General features: G+C 55.8%; 1 protein-coding gene across 3 annotated transcripts in view; it reads left to right on the forward strand.

Moving 5' to 3' along the window:
- Positions 1–12,743, forward strand: part of MGLL (monoglyceride lipase) — a 103,678-nt gene that overhangs the window by 83,988 nt on the left and 6,947 nt on the right. For all 3 annotated transcript variants that reach the window (XM_036868539.1, XM_036868540.1, XM_036868538.1), the window contains exon 6: positions 2,994–3,083. In XM_036868539.1, coding sequence (XP_036724434.1) covers positions 2,994–3,083 — 90 coding nt within the window. The remainder of the gene's footprint in view (positions 1–2,993; positions 3,084–12,743) is intronic.

The raw sequence follows: 12,743 nt of genomic DNA on the forward strand, positions 1-12,743 counted from the left end.
TCCACTTCCTTTTTGGGTGAGCCACTGCCCCTCACTCCTCGTCTTCCCGTGGACACAGGTGCGGGGCTCTCGCGGTGGATGGCGCTGGGGGAGGTCATGTGAGGAAGCAGCAGCAACCTGGACAAATTGATGTTCCGGGCGTGGGGTCTGCTGGGCCCCCTCGGATCCCCCTGCTTCCTCACCACGTGACCTCAGCACCCTCCTGACCCTCGTCTTCCTTGATCAGCCACTCCCGCTACTCAGTTTTCTGACGGAAAAGCTAATGAAATAGACAGACCCTAGAAGAGCAGCAGGGAAAGTGAGCGTCTCGAGAAGCCGTTCAAAGCATCCTTCCCCGCGTGCCGCCTCTTTTCCTTCTCTGGTCTTTGTGGGGAAAAGGCTAAGAAGCACCTGATTTTTTTTAGCTGTGACATTATTGCCATCAAAGGTTTGTCTCTACCCAGTTGAGTCTTGTTGGAAATGTGGCCAGAGTTTACTCTGCTGGTTTAGAAAAAGAGCTGAGGGTCGGGGTGGTGCCAAGATCTCTCACTGTGGCTCCTTTGAAAGGGAGGCTTACACGTCAGGTGTGTCCGTGCCCCTGGCCCTACGCTGTGGGGGTCGGGGACGCTGCACCGCCTGGGCCACAGCTCAGACCAGGTCAGGCAGAACCTCTCAGGGTGGTGCTTCTCTGACTCAGGCTGCCTGCCCCTCCTCCCTCAGGGCGCGCACGAACGCCGGGGGTCCCGTGAAGATGCAGAGCCTGACCCCTGGCAGCTGCCGGTGCTGCTGGTCTGAGGACCACACGTAGAGCAGGGGTCATGGAACGTCAGGAAGGGACAGGGCCTGATGGGGGCCACGCCCGCTGCCAGTACACCAGCGGGGTGCAGGGAACAGGACTTCAAAGCCAAGCGCCGTCTTCCTGTGGAGACCGGGGGCTCAGGGCCATAGGCTGTCGGAGCTGCAGCAGGAGAGTCCCCGCCGGAACTCGGTGATTGTACCGGGACGGGAAGGTGGGGGGGCAGCTGAACTGCTGTGCATTATCTCGTCCCTCCAGGGACCAGACCCTTGCACTGTTCATTTCATAAAGCAAATGCTTGTCCAGAAAGGGCGCTCCTCCTCTTTTTTTCCCGTGAGGCTCTTCTTGAAGCTTCCCATGGCTGCGCAGAGTTCCTGTTAGTGATGCAGGGAAGACCGCTTGCTCAGGGACAGAGGGCAGGGCAGGTTTCCCTGTGGCCCTCTCCTAGAGGCAGCGTCTCGCCTGGCTGCCTCGTGCCCACACCCACCCCGGGAAACTAGAATGAGGACGGCATGAGCCTCAGCCCGCCTGGCCTGATCCTCGTGGAGCCTGTGAGCGGTCAGTGTCTCTTCCTGGGGGTAGAGGCCTTGGCACTTTGGGGTATGAATGTTTGGGTTGAGAGGTGCCCATGGTGGGAGCAGAGACCGCAAGGGTGAAGGTGAGTCTGACCCTCCATGAACAGCTGGCAGCGTGCCCACGTCCACGCAGAAACGGTGCCCGCCTTGGACAGTGGAGTGGACCCTGTACAGTCTCTGCCTTCACGCCTGCCACGGGGCAGGTGCCCAGGCGGTGCGTCCCTGGGCCTTTTCCTGCTGTCGGCTATCTGATCGGGGAGTGGGTAGGAAGCTGCTTGCCGAGAAAGAGCCGTGTCCTTGAGGAGGCCGTGCTGGACGAGGCAGGCAGATGGGCCAAAGTGGGCAGCGGGGTCTGGTCGCATCACACACGGCCTCCCCAGACTCCTGGGCCTGGCAGGGTCACACATGGAGTCAGCTGAGAGGCTCCGTGTCCTTCAGGAGGCCGTGGCAGGGCATCAAGGACAGCAGAAAGTCTAGGATCAGTTTTACAAGCTTTGGGATCCACGTCGTTTTCCCTAATAACGTTGCCCTTGGGCCGCTGTTGCTGGAAGGGAAAGGGCAGCTGCACCCCAGGCCTCTGCCCCCTTCCAGCTGGCGGTGTGCAGTGGCACTGAGCCTCAGTGTCCTTGTCTGCTACACGAGGGTAAACCCTCACCTCACAGCATGTGTGTCAAGATTAAAAGACTGGGCACCTGGGGCTGTGCCCAGCACACCCAGGGGTTGTCACTGAGTGGATGTGGGTGCCCTCCCCGACGCAGGGTGCCAAGAGGCAGCACCTGTTGGCTCTGTGACATGCGCCCTCCGCGCAGACCGAGGATTCGCTGCTCGCCACCTTCCGTGCAATTCTAATTTCAGCGTTTCTCAGCTCGCTTTGGAAATAGCATCTTTCATCCCCGGGTGTCTGCACAGCCCGGAAACGGGAGCAGCCCCCCTCTGCAGGCAGACGTGTGAGATCCAGGTTCACGCTTTTCCTGGGTAAACACCAGATCCAGCAGGAGGGGGTGGGAAGGCCTGGACCTGAGCCAGGACCACGTTCAAGGAGCATGCGTTAAGCACCTACCGTGTGCCGCTGCCTTTGCACACAGTGGTCCCGGGGGGAGCTAAGGGAACAGGCTCAGTGCTGTGCAGCTCTGCGTCCACACGCCTGGAGCCACACGACCAGCAGTCAGGTCGGTGTCTCCCTCGGCGCCATGACTGTTTGTGCCCCAAGACAGTCGGCAGGTGCTTCCCGACCAGAGCGTGTCCTACCTCGTCTCGGGCGACGGGGTGCTTCTGCTCCTGCCGTGTTTTTTAAGGTCCTCTGAGAGCTGCTTGTGCACAAGCACTCAGCTGGGAGCTCCTGCAGATCATGCAAACTCATGACCCGTGAGGGATCTAGGGAGAGCAACTGCACAGAATCGGGAGCAGCAAAAAACAGATGTGGCGTCGCGCTGTCACCACGCGGCCTCCCCTTGCCCGGCTCACCCACAGTGGCCCACAGCCAGACAGTGAGGCCGTCTGGTCGGAGAGAGGAGGGTCCTTGGGTGCCCAGCCCAGGATCAGGCCTGCCTGATGTCCAGTCTGGGTGTCCCTCTCCTTAGCTGGCCCCGTGGGCAGCTGGGGGGTGGTCCCACTGCACTCACCCTGACTTCCCTCCCACCTAGGTCCTTGCTGCGAAAGTTCTCAACCTTGTCCTGCCGAACGTGTCCCTGGGCCGGATCGACAGCAGCACACTGTCACGGAATAAGACAGAGGTGAGTCTTTCTAAAGACCTGGAGCAGCTGGGGCTGGTGGGGTGAGAAGGCACCAGCCCCGGGGGGGGAATCCAGGTTTTAGCTCTGCCTCGGCCGTTTACCACTATTCAGCCGAGGCTGTGTGCGAGGTGATGGGGACTTGAGGACGTGTGAGGTGCTGCCTGGCTTCGGGATCGGGTGGGAAGGCGTGGGTGGCATTGCTGCCTGTGCGGTACCCGTGTGTGCAGAGGAGCTGACCAGGTGAAACTCTGTGTGTGTCAGCCAGGTCTCTTCTGGTTGTAAGTGACAGAAACCCAACTCAAAGTGATTTGAGCAAAAGGAGGGATTTATTGGTGAGTGTAACTAAAGGCTTCAGGCATGGCTGGATCCAGGGGCTCAGAGTCTTGTTCACCATCTCTCCCCCCACCTCTCATATCCCCTGGTTTGGCCTCGTTCCCAACCAAACTTTCCCCAAGTGGAGGCAAAGCTGGCCACCAGCAGCTTTACATGAGCAACTGCAGTGGAAAGGCAGCATCTCTTCCCAACAAAAGTCTCAGGGCTGGTTCTTATTGGCTGACAGTCTGGGTTATTGGTCCAGGAAAGCGGGCGGCATCAGTCCTACCCAACCTCGTGGCCTGAGAGCAGAGAAGGGCAGTTCTGTTGGGGCACGGGGTGGATAGGATCGAGGATGGAAGAATGGATTCAGGCCAGGCCACGTGTCCACTGGGTTGGGAGCTGGAGGGGGATCAGAGGAAGGGTTTCGTGGCAGAGGGAACAGCACAGGTGAAGATCTCGGCGTGAAGAGCCTATTTGCAGAACAGCCGGTAGTTTGCTTCAGCTACAGTGTAGAGGTGAGTGGCAAGGGGTAAACTGAGGGCAGGTCAGGAGGCACCACTGTGCCAGGGGTGGGCTACTGCCCTCAAGCAGAGCTCGCTGCCCTCTGTAGAAGCAAAACCAGCCCAGGAGGCGTAGCAAGCAGGGTGAGGCGGCCTCGGGGGAGATACGCTGGGGGTTGTGCGACGTCACCGTCACCGCCTCTGGGACCAGACACCAGGTTCAGCATGAACGACGGTGCACCTTGCCACCAGGTCCATGCAGAGACCGGGGTTGGTCTGTGAAGGTGCTGCTTGGTGAACCAAGCCCCTCCCCTTTAGTGAAGGGCCAGCACCTCATCCCCTGCCTGTGACGGGACCCTTATGCTCCGTGCCAGGCTTGTGTCACGTGCTCACCCGTGCACAGCTCCCGTATCGCAGGGGAGCAGACTTGAGGCTCGCCCATGTGCCGGCACATGCCTGGGGTCGCCCACTGACGGGACTAGCCTCAGAGCTTAGGTCAGTGGGTCCCCAGCCCGCTCCGTCTGGGGGGCAGCAACCCCGTGGACGGGCGGCACCCTGGCACCTGGAAGGGGTGGTCCTCAGGGTTGAGCACGTCACTGTGCTGCTCTCCTGCCTCAGCCTCCCACCCGGTGTCAGGAGTTTGAAACCAGGGAGTTGCTGGCTGCCTACGGACCCTGGAAGGTGGAGCCGGGTGCCCAGCATCCCAGTGGCCTCCCCCGCTTCCTTGGGGCATGAGCAGTCAGACTCGGGCTTCATTGTAAGGTTTGGCCTCCTGGCCCTTTGAGCCACTCAGAGAGCGGCAACTACATGGGAATCATCCCTAACGTGCAGGAAGGGACATTCACAATCGGGGGTCAAAGCCCAGGCCTCCGAGGGCCAGCTGTTCATGAACGTGGCGTGTGTGGGCCCTGTGCGGGGAGCCTGAGGTGGGCCAGTCCGCCCAGTCGTCCACCTTCCATTTGAATTTTAATTTAATCTAGTTTTTAAAGTATTTATTTACTTGGCTGTTCCAGGTCTTAGTTGCAGCATGCAGGATCTTTAGTTGCGGCATCCGGGATCTAGTTCCCTGACCAGGGATCGAACCTGTGCCCCCTGCATTGGGAGCGCAGAGTCTTAGCTGCTGGACCGCCGGGGAAGTCCCCAATCTAATTTTAAAAGCAGTAACTCCCAAACCTATATCCTGGGGCCAAATTTGACCCACCAGGGTCAAGAATATTTGAGTAAAGAAGGAAGATTTTCATTCCAAAAGGCAGATCTGTGTGGTGAGAAGGCAAAGTGTTAGGACCCAGAAAGACCAAAGCCAATCATGACATGAGTGAGATCAACATTAACCCCATTTCAGAGGTGAGGAAACCGAGGCTCGGAGGTTAAATAATTTGTCCAAGGTTACACAGCCAGTCAGGGGCAGAGCTGGGATCCGAAGCCTTTGATTCAAACATCCATGCTCGGACGCCTCCTCCCAGCTAGTATTTACAAGCGTGAAGATCTTTCTCCTGATTTGTAATTACTGGTCCACACAGCCCACGGCTGGAGACCATCGCTCTGTGTGCAGGATCGCTTGGGAGGGGAGTCGTGTGGGCAGGGCCTCCTCCACCCGCCGCAGCCAAATAATGGCTCTGGCTCAAACGTGCAATTTCCAGAAAAACCACTGATCTGTGCAGCAGCTGTGCTAGGACAGCAGTGGGCTGGAGGGGGGACCTCCCTTTGAGAGGAAACATCGAAGTGCAAATCCGAATTGTTTATCTCACCCCCTGAAACTACGTGGGCAAAAAGGAAGGAAAGAAAGATAATGAAATGATTCTAAACCCTCATTGTTTGAAAGTAGCAAATTTCAGAGCTTCTATCTCCTTTTTGAACTAATGGAAAATTTCATTGAAGGCCTTATGAAAAACAGAAGAGTCTGGGTGAATATCCAGCATGCAGGCTCCTCTTGTGTGCTCATCGCCCCCATCCATGGTGGCACGCCGTCCTGTGTCAGGTTTCTGACGGGCCGGGTAAGCGGGGTGACTCTTTAGAAGCACTAATAAATTTCCCTGCTGGGAAGGCTCTGAGGGTGGACCCCGGCTGGAATAAAGAGGAAGCGGAAGCTTCCTGTCCTCGGCATCGAGCATTAGCCCCTCTCCTGCCTTCTCTCTGAGTCGCCCTTTCAACATTCTGCTGAGCTTTAAAAATAGCAATGCCGAGGGGGAAAATGTGTTCAGAAAAGGCACCTCCCAGATCCAACACCGGGTGTCTTAAGGCCCATCTTTAGCTGAGACATTTCCCCTGGAGCCCTGCAGCTATAAAAGCCTCAGGAAGAAAAGAACCATTTGCTTCACAAGCTTACTGAAGTAGGACCTGGGGGAAGGGGCTGCAGGCTGGGATGCGGGGGGCCTGGCGGGCTCCCGGGAGGATTTGGAAGTCAGCTGTGTCTCTGGGGAAGCAGGACGTTTGTTTGGGGCTTGATGTGGCAGCCAGGACTGCCAGCATGACACCCTCACTTCACAGCAGCGAGCCCTCAGATGCACAGGCTCCCAGCATGTAGGAGTAAAGGCAGAAATGCGTGGCGTTGTCTCAACACCACCCGGTGCACCGTGTCGCGGCCCTCCGTCTCCCCGTCCACAGCTCTGGGAAGTCAGTCTTAATATCAGTATTTGCATTTGGGAAACTTAGGCCCAGAGAGGGCAAGTCACTTATCCAGGGACACACAGCTACTAAGTAAGGATTTGAGCCTAGGTCTCTCATGTCCGAGCCTTAGTTCTGAAGTGCTCCTGGAACTGAAATCCTGGGAACAGGCAAGCGGCTGCTCGGCCTTCGTTGTGTTTGTCTGCACAGAGTCCCCAGTCAGCACACTGGCGTACTGTACTGACATACTAATTCCACCCTCAACCACGGGATTTCGGGATGTGGTGAATCCCTCCCGCTCTGCAAAGCCTTGAGTGTTCTAAATAGTTCTCCGGCCAAGGCCGCCGAGAGGGAGGTGTGAGGAGGAGGTGCTGAGGAGCTCCTGATGCCCCCTGCGCACCATCGGTGCCCGTCCGCCCGCTCACAAGCAGGTGCCCTGCTTCCCTTCCAAGCCCCGTCCTCTGGCCCCGTGTCCAGGTCTTCTGCTGGGAACGTCCACTGTTTATATATTGAGGCAGTTTGTCTTCTAGAACCAAGTCTCTGTTCTCTGTAACTGTGCTGGGACGCTCTCCAAGCGTCTCCTGGCTGGTTTACATTCATGCCTGCCAGCCATATGGTGAGTTCCGGGCACCCAGGGAGCTGAGAAGGGGCCAGCTCTGTTCCCTTTCATTTCTGTGGTGGGCTCCGCTCCAGACCCCCCCCCCCCCAAGTATTTGCGGTGTGCCTACCTCAGGGGTCAGGCCACTGTTCTCCTGTTGCCTGCGTGTCTTCTGCCCACACGGCTGGGAGGCCACCTGCCGTGGCCCTGGGAAGCTCCTGCCAGCTCTGGGAAAGCTCGGCCATGCCTAGGCGTTTGACTCATCGTAACCAAGGCTAAAGATAGGCTGAGCCTCCCATGCTGCCCCCAGGACACAGCCTCCCAGGAGCCCCTCTGAGAGCCGGTTATTACTTTCCAGTATAACCTGCTTGCTTAGCTGATCTTATTCTGTGACTCGCCATCATTCATAGCTCATATCGCCACAGAAGACTTGTCTATTTCGGGCAGCTGATAATTTACCAACGCCTTAAAAAAAAAAAAAAAAGGAGCCATGGGAACATCTCTTGGCGTGGGCCTCCGTGTGGGGTGGCCGGCGGGGGAGCGTGTGAGCGGGCCTAGCTCAGGCCGGCGCCCTGCATAGGGGTCTGTTGATCTACCCCTGCTCCCAGCCCTCCTTCCACCGGGACCCTGGCAGAAACAGCTCTGAGCTCGAGAGAGGCGGGTCCCTGAGGTCAGTGGCTGTAATGGCAGCAGAAAAGCCAGGGCCTCTGTGGAAAGACTGTCAGGGGCAGTTCCAGCTGCCAGCCAGGCCCCAGACAAAGTGAGGCACCCCCTGCCCTGCAGGCCCAGCTCTTCCTCTCTCCCAAGTACCTTCACGGGTCCAGCAAGAAAGCAGCTGCAGGCCGGGCAGGGCTCACCCACCACAGTCTCAGAGATACCACTGGTGACCTCGCAGCAGGCCGGGAGATGAGGGTTGGAGGCCCATTTACGTGCGGATAGGATGCAGCTGACTTGCCAAGGCTTTTGGGATACCGGCCAAGCCCGATACGAGCCCCAGACAGTGCGGTCTGACCACGGGGGTCTCCTGCCCCAAACCTGCCCAGGGGATGCGTGGCTCCTGACAAGGGGATAAAAGTGACATGAAAGCCAAGACTGCGGGGAGAGGAGAGGTTAATTTCCATAATTCAAATTGGAGCTTTCCCTCCAATTTTAATTGTGGAAAATTTCAAATCTACAGAAAAGTCGCCATAGTAGTATAGCATACACCCGTATACTCCTCCCCATAATTCACCGATTGGAAGTACTCTGCCATACTTTCTTTGTCTGTGCTTAAATATGAAATATCAATATGGACATATATTTTAAATATTTTAAGATTTATTGTGGTAAAATATACAGAATATAAAATTTGCCATCTTAACCAGTTTTAAGTGTACAGCTCAGTGGGATTAAATACATTCACATTGTTCATCCGTCACCACCGTCATCTTCAGAACTTTCTCATCTTCACAAACTGAAACTCTTCCCCACTGAACACCAGCTCCCCAGCCCCTCCCCCAGCCCCTGGGCCCCCCCCCCCCAACCCCGTGAATCTGACTCCTGAGGGACCTCACAGTGTTCGTCCTTTCATGACCAGCTTATGTCACTGAGCATAATGTCCTCAGGGTTCATCCATGTGGTAGCAGGTGTCAGAATTTCCTTCCTTTTTAAGGCTGAACAGTATTCCATGGTCTGTATAGACCATGTTTTGTTAATTCATTCATCCTCAACGGACACTGGGTTGCTTCCGCTTCTTGGCCCTTGTGAATAACACTGCCCTGAACATGGGTGTGCAAGTATCTTTTCAAAACCCTGCTTTCAATTCTTTTGGGTTTATACTTAGAAGAGGGGTTGCCAGATCGTTTCGATATGCATTTCCCTAATGATTAGTGATATTGAGCATCTTTTCACATGCTTTATTGGCCATTTGTATTGATATATCTTCTTTGGAGAAATGTCTATTCAAGTACTTTGTCCATTTTTTAATCAGGTTTGCTGTTGTTGAGTTGTAGGAGTTCTTTATATCAATAACCTCTTATCCAGGTATATGGTTTGTAAATGTTTTCTCCCATTCTGTGATAGTGTTCTTTGATGAACAAAGGGTTTTCATTTTAAGGTAGTCCAGTTTATCTATTTTTTTCTTTTGTTGCCTGTGCTTTTGGTGTCATATTCAAGAAATTATTGCCAAATCCAATGGCATAAAGTAGATGCATTGTTTTGGCTGAAATTTTTTTTAATGTTTGTTTGTATGTTTATCGATTTTGGCTTCGCCGGGTCTTAGTTGCAGTACGAGGGATCTTCGTTGCGGCTTGCAGACTTCTTAGTCGCGGCACGCGGGCTTCTTAGTTGTGGCATGTGAACTCTTAGCTGTGGCATGCATGCGGGATCTGGTTCCCCGACCAGGGATCGAACCCAGGCCCCCTGCATCGGGAGCGCGGAGTCTTACCCACTGGACCGCCAGGGAAGTCCCCTGAAACTTTTGAAAGTAAGTAAGTTGCAGACCCTGTGGTCGTACTTCAGCATGTGCTGCCCAAGAGGAAGGACCCAGAATAAGGACATTCACGCACATCCCATTCTGTCGTCACACTTTGGAAAAGTAACAGTAATTCCCTGTCATCATTCCTTTCATTACCTCTCACCATCTGGTCCATGTTCTGATTTCCTCAGTTGTGACCAACTTTTGATTCCAAGACATGAGGCCACGCGATCTTGCTGTTTTGTGACCAGCAGTTGTGAACATGGTCCTGCAAGACCCCAGTGATTCTTTCTTGTTTCTCTTATTATTTATTCAATCCCTTGGCCTGTGAAAAGGTGGCCGTGGCCCATGTGATTGGGTGCAGAACGTGGGTCTGCTTTTTCCCTTCCCTCTGTGACCACTCAGGACCTGTGTCTGGTTCCAGGGTCACACCGCAGGGACCTCCACTCCCAAGGCACAAGCAAGGTGACCCTCTGCATCATTTCTGGTTCCAGTGCCCTGTGGTGGGTTTGTGCAAACCGCCTGCACCCACCTGCCCAGGGCCTGACCTGCCGGCCCACCTCCGGGCTCAAAAAGCAGATACAAGGATGAACAGGAGTTCAAGCTTTAGTAGCAAAAAGTACTTCTCGGGAAAAGATGTTCGGTAATTCACATGCCCTTGATCAGTGGCAGTTTATACATGTAGGCTAATCCCGATTAGTCCTCTTTCTATCCAAAGTGGAACTGCAGGTCCTTATTTCTGGTGGCTCTCCTCTGGTCTGGCTCAGGAATTTCAGTCCCCCAGGGCGGGGCGCCTGCCCCGGGTTGGGGTCATAGCGGGAACTTGGGCCTCGGTAAACAGGGCTTGCTTCAGTCAGCCGTGCTGGAGAGACTCTGTGGAATCAGGCAGGACCCTTATGTCCCCTCCCCACCCTGCAGGCCGCACGTCAGGCCAACAGACACTGTGTCACTCGCGCTTTGGACCAGGCCCTGTCTTCGGGGTCACATCGTGGGTCTGTTAACAGCGGGCAAAGAGGCGGGGGTAGGGGGAAAGCATGAGCTTTCCAACAAGAAGTCCAGAGGCGAGGCCTAGGAGAGGTTTTCTCTTGTCCGGCTCCCTCTGCAGCAGTCCTGCCCTTCAAGACAAAGGCGGGGCGAAGACATGGTCTCTGCAAAGACCTGCCAGTTCATCTTCGGGTTCCCACGGGTTTCTGGCTCCAGAGAATACTTGGGTAGAGTTGTCCTGCTCTCCCCAGTGTGCCGGGGAAAGCTGTCTGATTTCCCTGGGGTGAAGATGGATGGATGAAGAGAGATGGAAACGGTGGAGGAAGGAGATGGGAATCCCAGGTGGCCCTGAAGCAGGTGGCAGATGAGGTCTCCGTAGGCAGAGGGAGGGGATGGGCTGGAAGGGGGTCAGGAAGACCGGCTGCAGACATGTCTGTAGGTGCCTGGGAGGGAACGCAGGAGGTTAGGCCTGCTGGGCTGGGCCTCTCTGGGAAGTGTGAAATCACGTGGGCAGGGCACTCGCCTGTGCTCAGAGGTCCCCCACCCCATGGCAGGCCGTGAGGGGCGGCAGCACGCTACGGTCCTCACCAGGGACGCACCCGTTTCTCGTCTGAGGCGTGCTGGTTCCCTGCAACTCCACGCCCCCTGGCCGCTTGAGCCCACAGGACTCACCTTGACCTCCCCCTGTCTAAACATGTAGCACAGCGTGGTGAGAGGTTGGGAATGCTGATGGTGGGAACCGACTGCCTCGTTCTTATCCTGGCTCCGTCCCTCACTTGCTGTGTGATGTTGGGTGAGTCACCCAGCCTCTCTGAACCTCAGTCTCCTCATGTGTAAAATGGATAATAATGACAGTCCCTGTGAAGGGGTCCTGCGGAGATTCAAGGAGCAAGTACATGTAAAGCACTCAGCACAGCACCTGGCATAGAGGTGAGGGCTCAGGGCTAGTTATTTCTAATACTGTTCTAATTAAAACTCTAATTTTGAGTCCATCCCAGAACAGCTTTTCAAAAAAGAGGTCAAGAGATCTGACTGGGGAGGGGGGGGTGATTCCTAGATTTTGCTCAACCAGAAGTTTAAGAACGCTCCCAACTGTGGGTTGCTTCCTGTGCTTCAGGGCAAAGCTTTTTCAAAAGGCAGGCAGCCCAGCTGGCTTGTTCCCAGCTGTCGAGTCAACCTTGCCGAGAGCCCTCAGACCCCCGGACAGGGAAGGTGCCAGAAGAGGCTGGGGCTCGGGAGAGGACCCTTCCTTGATGGGAAGCCCAGGCCGAGGAGCCTGACGCCCCACCTCGCTGCCCCGCGCTGGGGTCAGGCAGCCGCACGGCATTAGCCTCGCCGTGGGGCAGACCCAGCCTGGGCCCCAGGGTGCACATCCGTCCAGACGCCCGGCGTCCTCCGGGGCATGACCACCGTCACCCCCATTTCACAGATCAGCAAACTGCATCCCAGAGAGAAGAGCCTTGCCCACATCACACAGCTGGGAAATGTCAGGGCTGGGTGGTCTTCCTCACAGGGTTTCCCGCCAAGAGAAAAGACTTCTCGTTTCAGCCGGTGGACACACCCCCAGAGGTTGGTCACCTGGAGCAAAGATGCCCTGGCTTGGACCCGGGTCCCCAGCCTCCAGCTGATGTGTTCGCGGCTGTGCTCCAGAAATGGGGGGCAGGGGGGCAAGAGAGATTGCCAGAGACCGAGTCCTTGTTGTGCTTCTAAATAAACTTGTGCTTTGAGACCTCTGATTCACGTGCAGTTGTGAGAAATAACTCAGAGGGGCTGTGTGCCTGGCCCAGTTTCCCCCAGAGCTGACATCTTGAAAAACCACAGGGTTATGGCGACCAGGATACCCTCGGGGGTGAGTCAGGCCGTCCCCACAAAGACCCCATGTTGCCATCATGTAGCCCCATGCCGGCAAGCCTGACCACTAGTCTGGTCTCCATTTCTCTGATTTGTCCTTTTTTTTAAAATATAAATTTATTTATTTTATTTATTTTTGGCTGTGTTGGGTCTTTGTTGCTGCGCACGGGCTTTCTCTAGTTGCGGCGAGCGGGGGCTACTCTTCGTTGTGGTGCGCGGGCTTCTCACTGCGGTGGCTTCTCTTGTTGCAGAGCACGGGCTCTAGGCTTGCGGGCTTCAGTAGTTGTGGTGCACAGGCTCAGTAGTTGTGGCTTGAGGGCTCTAGAGTGCTGCCTCAGCAGTAGTGGCGCACG

Source organism: Balaenoptera musculus, chromosome 11, assembly GCF_009873245.2.
Source record: "Balaenoptera musculus isolate JJ_BM4_2016_0621 chromosome 11, mBalMus1.pri.v3, whole genome shotgun sequence".
In the NCBI taxonomy this organism is placed as follows: domain Eukaryota; kingdom Metazoa; phylum Chordata; class Mammalia; order Artiodactyla; family Balaenopteridae; genus Balaenoptera; species Balaenoptera musculus.